The sequence below is a fragment of the Anomaloglossus baeobatrachus genome, chromosome 1 (genome assembly GCF_048569485.1).
Source record: "Anomaloglossus baeobatrachus isolate aAnoBae1 chromosome 1, aAnoBae1.hap1, whole genome shotgun sequence".
NCBI lineage: Eukaryota > Metazoa > Chordata > Amphibia > Anura > Aromobatidae > Anomaloglossus > Anomaloglossus baeobatrachus.
In genome coordinates this window covers 421911328-421932400 of record NC_134353.1, presented here as the reverse complement: position 1 = coordinate 421932400, position 21073 = coordinate 421911328, and the positions used below count along the sequence as shown (strand labels likewise).

The 21073-nt window shown below is 46.7% G+C and overlaps 1 protein-coding gene across 1 annotated transcript in view; it reads right to left on the bottom strand.

Moving 5' to 3' along the window:
- The window catches only part of PTPRS (protein tyrosine phosphatase receptor type S), a 684599-nt gene that overhangs the window by 48243 nt on the left and 615283 nt on the right, over positions 1-21073 (bottom strand). Inside the window, exon 31 of the mRNA XM_075352599.1 lies at positions 16954-17079. Coding sequence (XP_075208714.1) covers positions 16954-17079 — 126 coding nt within the window. The remainder of the gene's footprint in view (positions 1-16953; positions 17080-21073) is intronic.

The window sequence follows — 21073 nt, the reverse complement described above, 5'->3', positions numbered from 1 at the left end:
ACGCCTGAACTTACAGCGGCTTTATGTATTCAAGAACCAATGACCTCTACAATGTACCTTGTTCCCAAACTACACAAGGATGTTTCTACACCTCCTGGTTGCCCAAGTATTTCCGGCAATGGGAACTTTCTAGAGAACATTAACCCCTTAAGGACGAAGCCAGTTTTGTACTTAATGCCCAGGCCATTTTTTGCAATTTTGACCAGTGTCACTTTATAAGGTTATAACTCTGGAACGCTTCAATGGATCCCGGTGATTCTGAGATTGTTTTTTCGTGACATATTGGGCTTCATGTTAGAGCTAAATTTAGGATGATTTTTTTTATTTTATTTGTGAAAAAATCTGAAATTTGACAAAAAAATTAAAAATTTTGCAATTTTCAAACTTTTAATTTTTATGCCCATAAACCAGAGTTATGTCACACAAAATAGTTAATAAATAAAATTTCCCACTTGTTTACTTTAGATCAGCACAATTTTTGAAACAAAATTAGACCTCACACTTTGTTACCCACTTTCTTATGAGCGCGCTGATAACCCACATGTGGTCAGAAACCTTTGTTTGGGTAAATGGGAGAGCTTGGAATGAAAGGAGCAATATTTGAATTTTGGAAAGCAAAGTTGGCTGAAACAGATTGTGGGCACCATGTTGCATTTACAGATCCCCTAAGGTACCTAAACAGCAGGAACCCCCCTCAAGTGACCCCATTTTGGAAACTAGATCCCTTAAGGCTTCTATCGAGGGGTATACTGAGCATTTTGGACCCACAGGTACTTCACAGATTTTGATAACGTTACGTTGTCATATTGAAAATTGTCATTTTTTTCTCAAAAATGTTGCTTTAGCATCAATTCTCTCACTTTTTCAAGAGGTAATTCCAAAAATTTGACCCAAATGTTTGTTACCCACTTTTTTATGAGCGCGGTGATAACTCACATGTGGTCTGAAACCTTTCTATGGACAAATGGGAGGGCTTGGAACGAAAGGAGCACTATTTGAATTTTGGAAAGGAAATTTGGCTGAAAAAGATTGCAGGCACCATGTCGCATTTGGAGGACCCCTAAGGTACGTAAACAGCAAAAAAACACCACAAGTGACCCCATATTGGAAACTAGTCCTCTCAAGGAATTTATCTAGTACCCTGAACCCCTTTCTGCTTCACAGAAGTTTATAACGTTGAGCCATGAAAATAAAAAAATAAAATTTTACCACAAAATTGTTACTTCAACCAGGTAGCTTTTTTTTCACAAGGGTAACAGGAAAAAAATCACCAAGAAATTTATTGTGCAATTTCTCATGAGTTTGGTGATATCTTATATGTGGTGGAAATCAACTGTTTGGGCACACGGCAGATCTTGGAAGGGAAGGAGTGCAATTTGACTGTAAAATTGGCTGGAATCAATAGCGGACACCATGTTGCATTAGGAGAGCCCCTGAGGTGCCTAAGCAGTGGAGGTCCCCCCACAAGTGACCCCATTCTGGAAAATAGACCCCTCAAGGAATTTATCTAGATGTTTGGTGAGTACCCTGAACCCCCAGGTGCTTCACAGAAGTTTATAATGTTGAGCTGTGAAAATAAATAAAACACATTTTTACCACAAAATTGTTACTTCAACCACATAGCTTTTTTTTTAACAAGAGTATAAGGAAAAAAAGGAGCATAAAATTTATTGTGCAATTTCTCCTGAGTATGCTGATACCTTATGTGTGGTGGAAATCAACTGTTTGGGTGCACAGCAAGGCTCGGAAGGGAAAAAGTGCGATTTGACTGAACATTTGGCTGGAATAATTAGTGGACGCTATGTCGCATTTGGAAAGCCCCTAAAGTGCTTAAACAGTGGAGGTCCCCCACAAGTGACCCTATTCTGGAAACAAGACACCTCAAGGCTTTTATCTAGGTGTATATTGAGCATTTTGAATCCATGAATACTTCACAGAATTTGATAAGCTTAGGTTGCCATATTGAAAATTTTCATTTTTTTCACAAAAATGTTTCTTTAGCATCACATTCCTCACTTTTTTAAGAGGCAACATCAAAACGTGGACCCCACAGGTTGTTATCCAATTTCTTGTGAGCGCAGGGATACGTGATATGTGGCCAAAAACCTCTGTTTGGATTAATGGGAGGGCTTGGAATGGAAGGAGCACCATTTGAATTTTGGAAAAGTTGAAATAAATTGCGTGTACCATGTCACATTAGCAGGGCCTCGTGGGTACCTATACATTAGAAACCCCCCACAAGTGACCCCATTTTGGAAACTGGACCCCTCAAGGATTTTATTCAGGAGTATAGTAAGCATTTTGAATCCACAGGTACTTCACAAAAATGTTGCTGTGCAACAAATTTCTCACTGTTAGGCTATGTGGCCATGATCCAGCGACACGGCGTCTAGTACACAGTGTCAGCCTTCCTGCAGAGATGTGAGTGTTGTCCACGGGAGAATGCAGCTGCCCATGGCCACGATTTGGGTTCAGGCTGCTGTGGACTTTAGCTCTATTCTACCTGCAGAGAGCACTCTTGTCTCCGCAGCATAAATTGACATGCTGAGGCTCGGGAAGCTGCGCCACAGGTCGGTTTATGCTGCGGAGAAAAGAAGCACAGTGGGCATGGGATTTCTAAAAATCCTTCCACTGTGCTTCTACTGCACAATGCAGCGTTATGGACACAGGGAAAACACTGCGCCCAAAATGCTGCAAACCCTGATCGTGGGCGCACAGCCTAAAATGCTACAATGGATGAATTGATAGATGTCAAACAAATATAACGTCCCACCCCCTGCATATTCTAAGCTGGTGCCCTTTAGTGCCTTTCATGTGGCACTAAAGGGTGCCTAGCCTTGTATTTAGCCCAAAAAGAAAAAAAATATATAAAATAAATGACGTGGGGTCCCCCCTATTTTTGATAGCCAGCTAGGGTAAAGCAGACAGCTGTAGCCTGCAAACCACAGCTGACAGCTTCACCTTGGCTGGTGATCAATTTGGAGGGCTCCCCAAGCTGTTTTTTTTTTTTTAATTATTTATAAATAAATAATTAAAAAAAAACAAAACATAGGGGTCCCTCCAAATTAGATCACCAGCCAAGGTGAAGCTGACAGCTGGGGTCTGGTATTCTCAGGGTGGGAAGAGCCATGGTTATTGGACTCTTCCCAGCCTACAAATAGCAGGCCGCAAAAGCCCCAGAAGTGGCACATCTATTAGATGCGCCAATCCTGGCGCTTCGCCCCAACTCATCCCGTTGCCCTGATGTGGTGGCAAACGGGGTAATAAATGGGGTTGATACCAGATGTGTAATGTCACCTGGCATCAAACCCAGCAATTAGTTATGTCACGGCGTCTATTTGATACCAGACATAACTAGTTGACAGTAATAGCAAAAAAAATTGACAACAAAAAAAAAATTTATTTGAAAAAAACACTCCCCAAAAACATTCCCTCTTTGGCCAATTTATTGAAAAGAAATAAAAAATCGGGTCCCTGCTGTAATCCATTGTGAAAGCGATTCTGGACCTTCTAGAATATGGGGGGCATGTTCAGGGAACGTATCCCCCATTTTCTAGGAGTGCAGACCCTCCATTTGAGGAGAGTGGGTGCAAAGAATTTGCACCCACCCTCCCCGGGTCACAGCTGCAGTGTGCGAGCCGCAGCAGCCAGCGTCTCTGAGTCAGACACAGGAAGCTGACAGCCGCGCTTTGCAGTGTGACCGGCGTGCACTGTGAAGGAGGAGGGGGCCGCGGGGGATCAGAGCTCCGACAGGTACGGGGAACACCGGGGGACACCGGGGGGAATAGGGGGTGACCTGGCAGGTCCTGGGGAGCAGGTTTCTGTCGTATGTGTTATAGCACATGCGACAGAAACCATAGGAACGGGGGGAAATGCGGCCGGCGCGCTGCTGTGCGCGCCGGTATGTGCAGCGCCATGTTGGATTTTCGGGAGGAAGGGGGGGGGACACTTTGGCGACACCGGGGGACCGGAGAGGACCGGGGGATGAGATTTATCTCCCATCTGACATGTTTGTTTATGCCAGATGGGAGATAAATGATTTTTTACCGGCACGGTCATTTACTGTAACCTGATCATCGGTATACGGTGTATACCGGTCATCAGGTGAGCGGAGACCGGAAAAACGTCCAGAATCATGATCTCCAGGGTCTCAGCTACCCCCGGCAGCTGAGACCCCGGAAATTTTCTGACTCTGGGGGGCGCTAGACCCTTTTTTCCGACCGCCGTTAAAAAGCGGCGGATCGGAAGAAGTACCCTAATTTGTCGGCGTATCGGCGGTCGTTAAGGGGTTAATAGATGGTTGGACAGTCAGCTTCAGACGCTTGTTATTAATCTTCCATCGTTCATACAAGACACCACTGATTTTCTCAAACATATTGATGGTCTCTTTATTGGTGAGGATACCTTACTTGTATGCTGTGATGTAGAATCCCACTATACAAACATCCGACATGCTGACGGAATTAGGGCAATTGAATTTTTTCTTAATACATCTACTATGACCTCAGAGATGATGGGTTTGGTGTTGCGCCTATTGTAATTTTCATTAACGCACAATTTTTTCATATTCAAGGGGTCCTTCTACCTCCAGCTCCAGGGTACAGCGATGGGCGCGGCTTTCGCGCCCTCATATGCAAATTTGTTCCTGGGGCTGTGGGAGAGGGACCTTCCCTTGTCAGATCGTGATTCACCGATGGGCGGCGTCCTTTTTTGGACGCGGTACATCGACGATATATTCCTGATTTGGCATGGGATGCTTGAGACCCTGAAAACATTTATGGATGGGTTGAATTCCAAAGAGCGCAACATCCACCTCACATAATAATGGTCTGCCGATTCTGTCAGGTTCTTGGATGTTATCGTTAAGAGGGATCAAGACTTCTGCTTACAAACAGATTTATATCGTAGGCCCACAGCAACCAATACTTTATTACATGCTTCCTCATTCCATCCGAGACATATGATTCGACATATGATTCGATCCGTCCTGGTGGGGCAGTTTCTGCGATTATGCAGGATCTGCTCAACCAATGAGGATTTAGAGAAGCAGGCGTCTGAGATGACTGTTCTATTTACTGATCGTGGATATAGCAAACGTGTATTGAAGCATGCCTATCACCGCGCAAACTATTCGTCCAGAAATGAATTACCTATATATAGGTAAATATCCCTCCACATTTGTATTGATTATGTTTTGTAGCCACTGGAGATTCATGATTGTGCTGTATTCCCACTACTATTGGGGTGATATTGAGTCTTTTTTAGCATAATCCGATTTCAATATCTGCCTAATTCGATTAGCCACATTTTCGCACTTTTTTTCAAGTGTCTTAAGCCTGCTTTACACGTTGCAATTAGTTGTACAATCGCATTTGCGATGTGACACGCCCAGGTTGCATACGGGATCTTATGAGATTGCACGTAGGTCGTTCATTTGCTGTCACACGAGCGTTAGTAGTCTATGTTAAATTGATCAATTTTATGTGCGATCCTTTAGATCATGTGTTCTGTGACGTATGCATTGGGCACCCTTTTTTTTTTTTTTTATTTATTGACTTGACAAGCGTGTGTAATGTGTAGGGATGCGTTTTTACTATGTCATCTGCCATTCAGCTCTGCTACATGGCCGCTAATAGCAGAAACAGACAGCCATGTAGCAGAGCTGAATGGCAGATGACAGCAGACACAGACAGAGCCGCACTGTCAGAATGAACTCGGGTGAACTTCCCCCGACTTCATTGTCATGCTGTGGCTCTGTCTGTGTCGCATCCTGATTAGCGGTCACCTGTGAAGGACTCACCGGTGACTGCTAAACTCCTGAGTAACTGAATTGAGCAGCCCTCTCTCATATACTCACCGATCCCCGATCTCCGGCGTGGTGCGGCGCTGCACGGCGTTCACACTGCTCCGGCGGCTTTTACTATTTTGAAAAAGCCGGCCGCCCATTAAACAATCTCGTATTCCCTGCTTTCCCCGCCCACCGGCGCCTATGATTGGTTACAGTCAGACACGCCCCAACTCTGAGTGACAGGTGTCACACTGCACCCAATCACAGCAGCCGGTGGGCATTTATGGGCTGCCAATAACTCCTTATTACCCTGATTTGCCAACGCACCAGGGCAAATCGGGAAGAGCCGGGTACAGTCCCAGAACTGTCGCATCTAATGTATGCGGCAATTCTGGGCGGTTGTTGGCTGATATTGTTAGGCTGGGGGGCTCCCCATAACGTGGAGCTCCCCATCCTGAGAATACCAGCCTTCAGCCGTATGGCTTTATCTGGCTGGTTTTAAAATTGGGGGGACCGCACGCCGTTTTTTTTATTATTTAATTATTTATTTCACTGCACAGTATAGACACGCCCACCGGCTGCTGTGATTGGGTGCAGTGTGACACCTGTCACTCAGCGTGGGGGCGTGTCTCACTGTAACCAATGATAGGCGCCGGTGGGCGGGGATAGCAGGGAATACGACATTGTTTAATGGGCGGCCGGCTTTTTCAAAACAGTAAAAGCCGCCGGAGCAGTGTGAACGCCGTGCAGCGCCGAGGATCGGGGATCGGTGAGTATATGAGAGAAGGGGATAGACTGACATGGACAGAGAGAGAGGGACAGAGATAGTGACCGACTGACAGAGATTAGTGAATGACAGACATTGTGAGGCGCTTCAGAACGCAGCTTTTCAGCTGCGCTCTGAAGCGGACCTTTTTTAAGCTGCGGTGCAGAGCGCACACCTGCGCACATAGCATCAGACACCAAAATCGTATGAGGGATGTCACACGTTACAATTCACTAGGTTCGTGCAACAAAACGCTCAATTCTAGACAAAGATACGATGTGTTTGCGATCAACGGTTTTGCGTTCAATCCTGATCGCACGTAGATGTCACACGCAGATACCTCACAAACGATGCCGGATATGCGTCCCTTACAACTTGACCCCAACGACGGATTGTGAGATATATTGAAGCGTGTGTAGCGGGCTTTAGACCCCTGTAGATATCATATACCTATACTGGAACTGCAGACTTCCCTCTCTCTGGTGGGTCTAACTATATATATGTATTGGAACTATAGGCTTCCCTTTGTGGTGTGTCTAACCAATTATACATACTGGAACTATAAGCTTTTTTAGCTTTTGGTGTGTCTAAACCATATACACATATTGGAACTATAGATCTATCCAATTGTGGTACGTTCTATAATATACTATATATATATATTGGAACCATATAGACCTTTTAATGCTCTCAGTGTCATGCTATATACACATATTGGAACTATATAGGTTTCTCCTTATATACCGTATTTTTTGGATTATAAGATGCACTTTTCCTCACAAAAATTTGGGAGGAAAATGAGGGGTGCATCTTAAAATCCGAATATAGCTTTACCTGGGGTCCTGTCTGTGCGGCGATTGGGCGGCCGGGTGCCTGTGACTGCGTGCAAGCGGCCGGGTACCTGTGCTTGCGTGTGGGTGGCAGCCGGGTACCTGTGCCTGCGTGCGGGCAGCAGTCGGGTGCCTGTGACTGCGTGCGGGCGGCAGCCGGGTGCCTGTGTGCGGGAGGCAGCGACACCGACAGGCACCCGGCTGCCACCCTCACACAGGCACCCGGCTGCCTCCCACACAAAGGCACCCGGCTGCCGCCCGCAAGCAGGCACAGGCACCCAGCTGCCACCCGCATGCAAGCACAGGTACCTGGCCGCTTGCACGCAAGGTGGGCGGGCCGCCTGCTGGCTGCCACTCTGTGCGAGCGGGTGGCTGTGCAGCAGGTTATCTGGTTTGTCAGCGGTCCCAGTTTCAAATGATGGCGCCGGGAGAGGGCGCGTGCGCAGATGGAGCTCTTGGATGAGAGCTCCATATGCGCACGTGCCGTTCCAGGAGTCAGCGCGTGCGCAGATGGAGCCCTTGGATGAGAGCTCTATCTGCGCATGCGCCGCTCCAGGCGCCATCATTTGAACCGGGACCGCGAACACTGGGACACTCACCGCACTGGCCTGCTGCACGACTCACCCGCCACCGCTGCTGCCGCCACCACGGACGCCGCTGTGCCTGCCACCACGGACTCTGCGGCTCTGCCACCACGGACCCCGCGGCTCCTGCCACCACGGACGCCGGGGCACCTGCCACCACGGACCCCGCTGCACATGCCACCACGGACTCCGCCGCACCTGCCACCACGGACCCCGCCGCCACTGACCTGCCGCCCCTGCCAGCATAATCTCTGCCTCCTGTGACCCCGCTTCACCACCACTGCTGCCCCCCTCCGGTAAGAGAACACTGGAGTATAAGAAGGACCTCATTTTTTTTTACCTTTTTTTATGTCTAAATTTGGAGTGCGTCTTATAATACGGTGCGTCTTATAAAGCGTAAAATACGGTAATCTGGATTTTAGTTCATTGCTTCTCTGCTGTGTTTACTATACACATATTGGAACTACATTGGTTGGTGCAACTGCTACATCTTAAGGGTGCTTTACACACTGCGACATCGCTAACGATATATCGTCGGGGTCAAGTAGTTAGTGACGCATATCCGGCGTTGTTAGCGACATTGCAGCATGTGACACCAAGGAGCGACGATCAACGAGCGCAGAAACGTGAAAAATCGTTGCTCGTTGACACGTCGCTCCTTTTCAAAATATCGTTGCTGCTGCAGGTACGATATTGTTCGACGTTCCTGCGGCAGCACACATCGCTATGTGTGATGCCGCAGGAATGACGAACATCTCCTTACCTGCGTCCACCGGCAATGAGGAAGGAAGGAGGTGGGCGGCATGTTCCAGCCCCTCCTCTGCTATTGGCCGGCCGCTTAGTGATGCCGCAGTGACGTAGCTATGACGCCGAAATGCACCTCCCCCTTGAAGGAGGGATTGTTTGACGGTCACAGAGGCGTCACTGTAAAGGTATGTGCGTGTGATGCTGCCGTAGCGATAGTGTTCGCTACGGCAGCGATCACCAAATGTCGCATGAGCGACGGGTGCGGGTGCTATCGCGCACGACATCACTAGCAAACGCTAGCGATGTCGCAGCGTGTAAAGCACCCTTTACACTATTGCGAAGCTATTGTATATATGCTTGCCTTTGTAGTAATACCATATTAATTACCTTGTTGTGTTTTATTTGATGCAATATTTTATATATACCATCACTTATCTTTGCATCTTTGTATTGCTCCTGGTGATGTTCCTATGTTTACTCCCCTTTCATCTGTTCTATTCATAACAATAAAATAATTTTGCATTATATCTTGGACCAGTGTGTTCGCATTTCTTTGCTCCTTTGTCTTACCTACTGCAAATCGGTCAGATTACGGTCTTTATTCCCTGCAATCATTTATATGTATATTTGTTACGTTTCTACTATTAACATGCAGGTAATTACGGTACGATACCACAAACCCTTGTTGCAATACCAAATATGCATTTTTTTTTATTTTAGTGTTAAAAAATATTCTGAAATTTGTAAAAAAAACACAAAAATAAATCTCTTCAGTCTTGTTACGCCCTTGGCCGCAGGGTTGGTCTCCCCTGGGCAGGGAGATTGACATGGAGATCGACATTCTCCATGCACCTCCGTTCCTTCCTCTGGTCTGGCTCCCGTTGCTGGCTCTGTGGCGCCCCTGACCTGGTCAGGCACCACTGAGTACTGCACCCTTGCTGGGTCAGTACAACACAGGTAATCCCAGAGGCTGACTAGGGTGTGGACACACGGAACACTAGTAACCAGAGCACACACACAGCTAGAGGGGACCCCTGAGCAGACTCAGGGAGGGGGCGTGTCCCTCGCCTCCCAGCTAGTGGTGGGTGGTGATACTGGGAACAAGGGAGTGCACAGAGGGGAGGTAGTAGTGAGCCGAGTCGGCTAGTGGAGCTGAGGGAGTAAGGAAGTGGAGTGCAGAGAAGCTAAACTGACACTGCACCGTTCGTGCCTGCTGGCAGGGAAGAAAGGGCTAGTTGGTAGTGCCGCCCAAAAACCACCTAGTGCAGAGAGGTGGCTGAATACGGGGGCTGCCAGTAGAGACCCTGCCCGCACGGGGTACAGGTCCCCAGAGCAGGGGCCCATTCAGTTGGCCTGCTCAACCTACCGGTGAGGGCACTTTATCCGCCTCACCAAACTTACACAGAGTCTGCAGCTACAGCAGTAATGAGGGGCCCATAAGTGACTGACGGCAAGCAGCCAGAATCACTTGGTCCACGCTGCCCGCAAACGGGCCAGAAAGGGGAGAACGGCGTAGGCGACTTCCCTGGATGAACCCAGCAGGACTTCAAACCGGGGTCACCTCAAAACAAGACGGGCTAGGAAGGCAAGTCAGCAGTCACCCCTACAACAGCCGAAGGGATACCTGGTTCCTCCTGGTCCACCAGAGCATCGCCTGGGTTAACTCACCCCTTCCACCTGAAGTGAGTAAAGACCCTGAAAGACATTGCTGTGTTGCGTGTGAGTTCTTCTGCGACCTGTGGTACTACTCACTTACACCGGGCCCTGGGGCCAGCCTCACTCTCGGCAGGCCACAACAACTGACTGCAACTAACATCAGCCCCAGGCGTCCCCTAAACTGCAGTGGCGGTCATCCCCCTGACCGCAAATATCGAGAGTGGCATCACGAATCCCCCATTGAAGTTGATGACCTGCACCTGAAGGTAATGTGGGGCTACACATCTCTGGTGTCACGAACAGGATAAGGACTAGACCTGTTAAGACAGGTGACCATGTGCATTGGCGGTCCGTTTGAAAATTTTGAAGCGCCGCCATATTGCCACCATGAAAAGCGCGCCAAGAAACCAAAGCAGCCCACGCTAGAAGAAGTAACCGCCCACGAAGAGGTGTGGCTACGCAGAGAACCCCTGCAGCGTTCTGACCTCGCAAGCGATGGAAGCGGAGTTGTCCAGAGACGGCGGGAAATAGAAGTCACGAGTCTGCTGCAGGAAGTGAAGCTGGAAGGTTGCAGAGAAGACGCAGAGAGGATGGCATCCACACTCGGTGACCCAGAGCCAGGATCTGCTGCCTGGTGGGACTGGGAGCTTGCCCAGTTCTGCGACCAGCTGGAGGCCCGGGTCGTGCAGCAGATCAGAGAGGGATGCACGGAGCTTCGGGAGATGGCTGGAGCGGTTCGGGCCTACGAGAGGTGGACCACGCAACAAGTGCCACACCGGGCGGCGACCACTCAGACCCCGATGATGCTGCCTATGGGTGAGTCCCATGTTGCCCCTGCCCACACGAGTGCACCATCCCCGCTGGCACTGTTCCAACCGGAGGCCGCTGCGATGCCACACCCGCAAAGATCCCTGCTGCGATCTTGGAGGCGACGCCAGCTACGACCCCAGCTGCGACCCCGACTGAAGTCCCTGCTACGACATCTGATTCCGAAGTGTCTCGCCCGGCCCGCCAAGACCAGGCCGCAGCCACACCAGGCCCAGCCCACCAAGACCAGGCCGCAGCCACGTCAGGCCCAGCTCGCCAAGACCAGGCCGCAGCCACGCCAGGCCTGGCCCGCCAAGACCAGGCCGCAGCCACGCCAGGCCTGGCCTGCCAAGACCAGGCCGCAGCAACGTCAGGCCCGGCCCGCCAAGACCAGGCCGCAGCCACGCCAGGCCCGGCCCGCCAAGACCAGGCAGCAGCCACGCCATGCCCGGCCAGACCTGACCAGGCTGCAAGGCCATCTACTCCAGCCTGCGAGGCAGAAGCAGCCACCGCACCCCAGCCACTGACTGAGGAACTGGGTCCTGCGTCCCCGCCGGGAGAAGACCCTACGTTTCTAAAATTCAAAGCGGAGCTAGAGGCGCAGTTCCCAAAAGACATGGTGGATCGCTATCTAATCTCCTGGACATGGGGCGATCCCAATAGCCGCCATGTCTAAGAAGAGCCCACCGCCCTGGCCCGCGGAAGAGCGCCAGTCCCCAATGCTGCTGCCGGAGGAGTGCTCAAGAGAACTAAGTGGGAGGAGAGGCCTGGAGGCTGAAGAGTTGACCCCAGAACCGTCAGAGGACGACGCAGCACCTTGCAGAGTTGTGGGAGGCCCGGAGACCGAGATGCTGCCTTACTCCCGCTGGGAAGAGAACCCGACACCCCCTGCCGAAGAAGAGCTGACCATCTTCATGCCCGGTATGCACATCACATGGGAGCCTGCAGACAGCGAGGTGACAGTAAAGCAGAATCCATCCAGCAGAGCACGGCGCCGCACCAGGACGAAACCACCTCCGATGCAGCATTCCCCAGACCGGCAGAAGGAAGATGTGACAGCACGGGACTTGGAGGAGAAGCAGACGCTCAGGAAAGCCTGCCACCAGGTTAGAGGTCCTCTCTACCGCGGAGTAGTGGAGGAGTTCAGCCTAAAATCTGGTTACGGCTTTATTGTAGCGCCCGGTGTAAAAGAAGGAATTTTTGTCAGCAGAAGAGATGTCAGATCCCATTTGCCCAGAGGACACACTGGCAGTGATTTGCACATGGGAGACCTAGTAGAATTTACCAAGCACCAAGGAGAATGCGGATGGTATGCACTAGATGTAACACCATGCCCCAGGAATCCTTATTGTAACCCTACTGTCTTCACCCAACCCCCAAAGTCAACACCAAAAGAAAGTGAACAAGATATAGAAAAAGACAAAGAACAAGACGAAGACACAGCGAGTACTACAGAAGAAGATACAGAAACTGTCCAGTGCCAAAGCCCTACAGGCCAAAGCCCTGGTGAAGAGGAATGAGAGTTTATGTAGAGTAAAGAAAGTTGACCAGTTTGAAGTTTTTGCAACGTTAAAGAAAAGTTCAAGATTATATGCCCACATAAACTGATGTGAGAACCCTGTTTACAAAGTCTGCTTTTGCACCTGGTTTGTGCACTTTTACTAAGGACCATTAGGCTATGAACTGGCTATAGCCACAAACTATCGCAGTGTTTATAGTTACCCCAGAGGTAGTACCACCAGAGCACGCCTGTTTATGTGGCCTGGCTCGCCTACGACAAAGGAGCATGCCTGTTTATGGGGCTTGGCTCTCCACCGCAAAGAGCGTACCCTGCCTGGACTGACTGTGGATGCCGTCTCTACATTCCTGCCAGAAGCAGCCGAAGGCGCGGCTCTACAAGGGAGGCATACCCAGTTAACCACCAGACCAAGGAAGCTGCCTCTACATCCTGCCAGAAGAGGCTGAAGACGTGGCTCAACGGGAGAGGGGTTTGCATTCAACCACCAGCCCCAGGAGTGGAAGATTGGAGGAAAGATCTGGGGAAACAAATGTCCCAGACCTGGTTGCTAAAAGGACCGGTGACCTGCCTCCTGAGAGGGTTTTGGGTGGGTAACGGATTAGTGGGTGGAGGGTGGTGAAAAGTGGTACCTGGTGTGGTTTTACAGTGTTTTACGATGCTTTTATGATGTTTTAAATGTTTTGCATTTTAAAATGTTTGTCTTTACAGCCCAAGGACGTGCTGTTGGTAACTAAGGGGGAATGTGTCGCCCCTGACCTGGTCAGGCACCACTGAGTACTGCACCCATGCTGGGTCAGTACAACACAGGTAATCCCAGAGGCTGACTAGGGTGTGGACACACCGAACACTAGTAACCAGAGCACACACACAGCTAGAGGGGACCCCTGAGCAGACTCAGGGAGGGGGCGTGTCCCTCGCCTCCCAGCTAGTGGTGGGTGGTGTCACTGGGAATAAGGGAGTGTGCAGAGGCAGGCACAGAGGGGAGGTAGTAGTGAACCGAGTCAGCTAGTGGAGCTGAGGGAGTAAGGAAGTGGAGTGCAGAGAAGCTAAACTGACACTGCACCGTTCGTGCCTGCTGGCAGGGAAGAAAGGGCTAGTTGGTAGTGCCGCCCAAAAACCACCTAGTGCAGAGAGGTGGCTGAATACGGGGACTGCCAGTAGAGACCCTGCCCGCACGGGGTATAGGTCCCCAGAGCAGGGGCCCATTCAGTTGGCCTGCTCAACCTGCCGGTGAGGGCACTTTATCCGCCTTACCAAACTTACACAGTGTCTGCAGCTACAGCAGTAATGAGGGGCCCATAAGTGACTGACGGCAAGCAGCCAGAATCACTTGGTCCACGCTGCCCGCAAACGGGCCAGAAAGGGGAGAACGGCGTAGGCGACTTCCCTGGATGAACCCAGCAGGACTTCAAGTCGGGGTCACCTCAAAACAAGAAGGGCTAGGAAGGCGAGTCAGCAGTCACCTCTACAACAGCCGAAGGGATACCTGGTTCCTCCTGGTCCACCAGAGCATCGCCCGGGTTAACTCACCCCTGCCACCCGAAGTGAGTAAAGACCCTTAAAGACATTGCTGTGTTGCGCGTGAGTTCTTCTGCGACCTGTGGTACTACTCACTTACACCGGGCCCTGGGGCCAGCCTCACTCTCAGGAGGCCACAACAACTGACTGCAACTAACATCAGCCCCAGGCGTCCCCTAAACTGCAGTGGCGGTCATCCCCCTGGCCACAAATCCCGAGAGTAGCGTCATGAATCCCCCATTGAAGTTAACCTACCTGTGACCAGAAGATTTCCAAACCCGTGGAGACCCTGCGACGACCTGCACCTAAAGGTAATGTGGGGCTACACAACTCCACTGCTACCACATGCTGTGTTACTCACTGTTTTCGCAGTGCTGTGCGTTCACCCACCTCCTTCTCACCCGGAACCTGCGTTCTCTCAGCAGGCCCTCTGGGAGTGTGCTTAGGCGGCGCTGGCCACACACTGCTATAATTTAAAGGAACGGTACATCTGTTCCTTGTTGCTCTGATTCTGATTGCTTTTTTGCTCTGTGTTTATAAGCCACCTTTTCCCTATGGGTGGTGCCTAGACAACGTATTCATTCCTTTGGAATTGCTCTGTACTTTCTGACTGTGCTCTGCTGTGCAAAAGACTTATATATCTCTCTCCACAGAATCTCCTGCAGCTAGTCTGTCATTGGTGGCTTCACTGCATGCCTCGGATTCCACTTCTGCGTTTTTTTACCTGTGTGGTCTTTCTGGAACTCTCTGGATTCTTACAATGGCTGGATCCACTTCACCAAGAAGGGGCAGAGCATTCCAGATTCCTCCAACTACTGGATCCACTTCCCTTGGATGGTGCAGAGCATTACACATACTCTCCTCTAATTGAGCCAGCATTCAACAGTCTTGCTGGAACACCTACTGAGTCTTCCTTCTGGCAAGCGGCTGTCTGACCTTCCGGGGTTGTTCCGGGACAATCCCTGTATAGGGGTTCCCTCACCGATTGCTCCTCCGGTGGTACTCAGCATCTTGACCCTTTGGACGCTCTCACTTTCAGTTCTTGCGCACCATCCTTTTAAATAAAACATCTTCTGTTTTCTCCAAGTTCTCTCCAGTCTCTTACTGTATCAGGTAATCTGCTGCCACCGCTCACCTGTTGGTCCACTGAGTCCACAGTAACATCTCCACGCCTCAGCAGTGTGACAAGTCTCAGGGAGGGAGCAATGGAAGATAAACTCTCTCTGGAGAATGTCGTGCCTTGTGCGTTCTTTAGTTCTTGCACATTATACAGAGCTATTGGGGTGATCAGGCCTACGATTACTTTTTCATAGTTTGCAGGTCAGATTTTAAATTATCTTCTAAATCCTTTCTGACAGTGGTCTTGTAAGTAGTTCTGATGTGCTGTCGTTGGGCAATTGTTCGCTTTGCAATCACATCAATGTTGGCATCTTCATCTGTGCCTATCGCCTTCATAGCTTTCTGCAGTATATATTTTCTAGAGGCCGTAGAGGATACTACTTCATACTTTTGTTTTATGAATATACCTCATTCTACTATTTACTTGATGAATATACAAGAAATTGTTTTCCATGTTTATAGCAATGTCAATTTAATCTTCTATTTAAGGCTGCTTTCACATCAGCGTTTTTTTTGAGGAATGTCAAAAAAACGCAAAGCGCAGATGACTGGATCCTGTTGATTTATTGTTGAACGCATGCAAACACAAGTGTTATATTACAGGATCCTTTCACTTGCAGTTTGTGGGCGGGCATTGGAGTCATCATGTGATCCGGAGTCAGTGGAACTCGACATGACAGCAAGAGAGAGAGAGAGAGAGAGATCACGCCAGGCTGCTTTCTGGGCATGCTCAGTAGAGCAAACTGGATCCTTTCTTTCAGCATACCACCGTTCACATGTGGTTGCATGTGATTCAGTACAAGTAGCGTTTTTGAAAAAAACGTTGATGTGAAAGCAGCCATATATGTACTTTTTAACATTTAATTATTTCAAGTTGTTTCACATTTTTTATACTATTAAACCTCCACTAAATTGATTGGAGACCATGAAGGTGTACGGATAACACCGAAATACGTAGTCTTGTCATAGCATAGATTTATCTCCTTGCTTTGCCAAAAAAACATTGGAATGGAATTTTTTAAAATTTGTTATAAAAAGGTAATTTTTTAAATTTTTTTGAGTCCAAGACATCAAGCTGTTTTCTCTGGATTTTTTTTTTTGCTCTGCTGGATTTTCTATAAATTATTGATTCATTTACACATTACATATCTGTGCATTTCTGTAATGCATCCAAACTTAATTGTAACCAATATACAAATAAATCACTCAACCACGGTAATTTGGTCATGTGATGCTAATTAACCACCAATCTGTGACCCTTTACCTTAAAAAAATTGGTAGTTTTCTATTACTGTGTAGATGGTGCAATGTTATTAGTATTGTTTTATTTAATACCTAATGAAGAGGATAATTCATTCTCCAAATGTGTTACTTTTACACATTTCTCCAATGATTTGACATCCTCCTCATTGGATTTGGCTATGACCACCATTGCTATCTTTTTTTTATCTGCTGCTGGTATTTACAATCAAATTCCAGAGAAACTATTAGCAAGGAGTGGTCTGGCCGCCATCCAGGTCTTTTTGGATGTTATGCTCCCAGCATACATTAACTTTACAAGGTGAGAGTCTTTAAAACTAAAATAGTTCCACTAAATATAAAAACTCTCGTGAACTTACCCTTGCATCTGTGACTTTAAATTCTCTTAAGATATATTGAGGCATATTATATTCAGCCATTGGATCAACTACAAAATATTGATACCGAGCAGAACGCTCAGCTGGCCAATATTGATGACATTTTTCCTGTAAAGTAACAAAAATAATTCACTAATTCAAAACTGTTATACAAGCAAAGCAAAGAAATTAATAAAGGAAGAGTTGGTCAATATTGTGTTACTATTCTACTTATAGTGCATCACATAGCTTGTATGTGTGGCTTCTACTACTCTTAAGGGGAACTTGTCAGGTAATTTATGTGTTCTAACCTAGTAGCGGTGTAATGTGTGTGCTAGTAACCCCTTCCTACCCATCCCTGTGGGTAGTGTGAATGTATAAAAATGTGTTTTATTACTTATGTGTTCTGTATGTAAATGTGCAGGGGCTCTAGCCCCATGGGTGTCGCATCAGTCTGTGGGCGTTCGCATGTTTTCCATGGTATCACGCCCCTGTGGGCGTGATATCATGGGTTTACATCAGCGACGTGACTGTTGCTACTTCAGATCCTGAGCATGCGCATTTACCATTCCCGCAGCCTTGCTTGCTTCTCATCTTCAGACGCGCTCTGCGCATGCTCAGAATACTCCTGCGATTTTGGTCATGTGCAGAGCGCGTCTGAAGACGAGAAGCAATCACCCGGATAACAAGGCTGCGGGAATGGTAAGTGCGCATGCGCGGGATCTGAAGTAGCAAAGGTAACGTCGCTGATGTAAATCGAAGGTATCACACCAACAGGGGTGTGATACCATGAAAAAAATTCGAACACCCACAGGGCGATGCGACGCCCATGGGGCTTGAATCCCTGCACATTTACATACAGAACACTTAAGTGATAAAATACATTTTTATACATTCACATTACACAGTATTACAAGACAGGGATAGGTAGGAAGGGGTTACTAGCACACACATCACACTGCTACTAGGTTAGAACACATAAATTACCTGACAGGTTCCCTTGAAACAGCAAAATAGCGTACAGAGCTATTTTATTCAGTATAAAAAAAGTGTAATAACTGGTCAAGGACATTGACAACGTTAATGGGATCTTACATATATATCCTGAAAAATGGAACTTGTGGTGTCAGTGTGAACAAAGCCTGACAAATAATGCTTCAGAAAGACAAGTACAGGGGGTGAAGTAAATATTAAACACATCACCAATTTTCTAAGCAAAAATATATTTCTAAAAGGTGCTAGTGACATGTATTTCTCATCAGATGTCAGTAACAACCCATGCAAACCACACAGGCAAAGAAATAATAACCATAGTTGTCTATACATTAGGAAAATGACAAAGGTAAAAAGTAATAAACACATGAAGAAAGAAAAGTGCAAAAGCCATGGAAAGATATGACACCAGCTGAAATCTATCAGTAGTCAGAAAACAATCCCGCCACTTAGTGAACAATATCAGCTGGTTCAACTAATGGCCTATAAAGGTATCTTATTACTAAGGTGCCATGCAATAAACATCTCATGATGGGTAAAACCAGTGTGCTGTCTCAGAACCTTTGCAACCTTATTGTTACAAAACATACTGATGATATTGGTTACAGAAAAATTTCTAAATTGCTGAAGTTTCCAGTGAGCACTGTTGAGACCATAATCTGGAAGTGGAAAGAACAAAATCTAACCATAAACCGTCCATGACCAGGTGTTCCCTGTACGATTTCAGAAAAAGCAGTGAAAATATCAGGAGAGTTGTCCAAGAACCAACTGTGGAGAGCTCTAGAAAGACCGGGAAATAGCAGGTAAAATTGTTTCAATGAAAACAATAAGTAATGCATTTAACCTACAAGACTTTTATACATGCTTACTATGCAAGAATCCATTGCTGAACAAACAGTGTGTACAAGCAGATTTAAGGTTTGCTCAAGATTTAGACAAGCCTGTGAAACACTGGGAGAATATAGTATAATCAGATAAAAGCAAACTTCAACTCTTTGGATGCCATAATACACACCTTGTTTGGAGTCCAAAAAGCACCATACCAATAGTGAAGTTTGGAGATGGGAACATCATGGTGCGGGGCTATTTTTCAGCATAGGGCAGTGGCAAACGTCATATAATTAAAGGAAGCATGAATGGATAAATGTACATTTTGAAAAACGTCTCCTGCCATCTATCAGGATGATGAAGATGAAATGAGGGTACACATTTCAGCAAAACTATGAACACCAACACACAGCCAAGGAAACCCTCAATTAATTTCAGGAAAAGAAAATGAAGAAGCTAGAATGGCCCAGCCAATCATCTAACCTGAATCCAAAGGAAAATTTATGGAAGGAACTAAAGCTCAAAGTTCATAGAAGGAGGCCACAAAATCTTCAGGATTTAAAGAGTGTTTATGAGGAAAAATGGGCCAAAATCACACTTGACCAATGCATGCGACTAATTTCTCCATACCGGAGGTGTCTTGAAGCTGTCATGACCAATAAAGGCTTTTGTATGAAGCATTACATACATTTCTGTAAGTGTGTTCAATACTTTTTGCCTGTGTTATTTCACATTATTACACATCAACTACACAGCAACGGAAGGATTGCTTGCTAATTAGTGATAGATTTAAGCTGGTGTCATGATTTTCCATGGCTTTTTGCACCTCTCTTTCTTAATGTGTTTCCCTGTGTGATTTCTCATTATTACACATCACTAAATTTATGGACATCTATGGTTTGATTTCTTTGCCTATGTGGATTGGATGGGTTGTTACCAACATCTGGTGAGAAATTCATTTCAAGATCACCTTTAGAAATATATTTACTTGAAAAATTAGTGACGTGTTTAATTCTTATTTTACCCGCCATACATTCAATTGGGTATAAGGATATTGAGAATATATTATATTGTGACCTTTACTGGTCATATAACACTGAAAAACAGCATAATTCAACAATTATTTTGTACCAAGTTTGTAAGTTATCCCCTATCTATAGGGACTCGGCAAACTCTGTCAGTCCCACAGACAAAAAATGGAATGTAGGAGCGCATGCTCAATGTCTGCTACAGTGGAACCTTGGATGACGAGCATAATTGGTTCTGGGAGTGTGCTCTTAAACCAAGTTACTCTTATAGCAAAGAGAATTTTCCATAGGAAGTAATTGAATCGCAGACAATTCATTCCACAACCCAAAAATATTTACTGAATTTATACAAACGTATTACTGTAATACAAAATAATGTACTGTATTCATATAAAATTATTACAGTGCACTAATACAAAATACTGTACAGTAAGAAACATATAAAGCAAATTAAACTGCACTTTAGCTTACAATAAAATTGTTGGTGTGTGGGAGGTACAGTATAAGCAATGTGCTGTACTGGTTAGCAGAAAAAAAGTACAATACTGTATCCATAAATGCAAATTGATAAACATGCTGTATAGTATATATTGTACTGTATAATGGTATACTGTATACAGTATACAGTACATATGTACAGAAAGTTACCTCTAGAGCGGGTCAGAGAGCAGTGAAAGGACAGAACTGGAAATGTGCACGGTGAGAATTTGCTCTTCTTGCAAAGCATTGCTCTTAAACCAAGTTACAAATTTGTAAAAAGCTTTGCTTGTCTTGCAAAATGCTCTCAAACCAAGTTTCTCTTAAACCAAGGTTCCACTGTATATTCTTACAGAGCTCTGCAGAGCATTCCTCTCTGGGATGCAGCAGTCAGACCCACAGTGATCAGTAAGCTATCCTCTATGATATGGATTTGGGATAACTTTGACACTTAGTACATATCCTTTAAATATTGATTTATGGTCACTATTATTTATCACATAGTGGAGGGAAAACCATTGTGGCCTCTAGTTTCCAAAAGAAAGATTTATATAATAATAATATTCACATTCTTAAAAGCTAAAGTGTACAGGCTAAAAAATAAAAAAAATACATACCTCTTGAACCAGTAACATTGCAGGAAAGTTGGCATTGCACCTACTGGTATTCAAGAGACCTTTAATGTAATTGCTTCAGCCAATCAGTGGCCGCTGATTGGCTGCAGCCTTGACACTTTTGTCAGTCAGAACTGTTCCATCAACTGGACTTAAAGGCTGCATCAGTGACCAATGATTGAC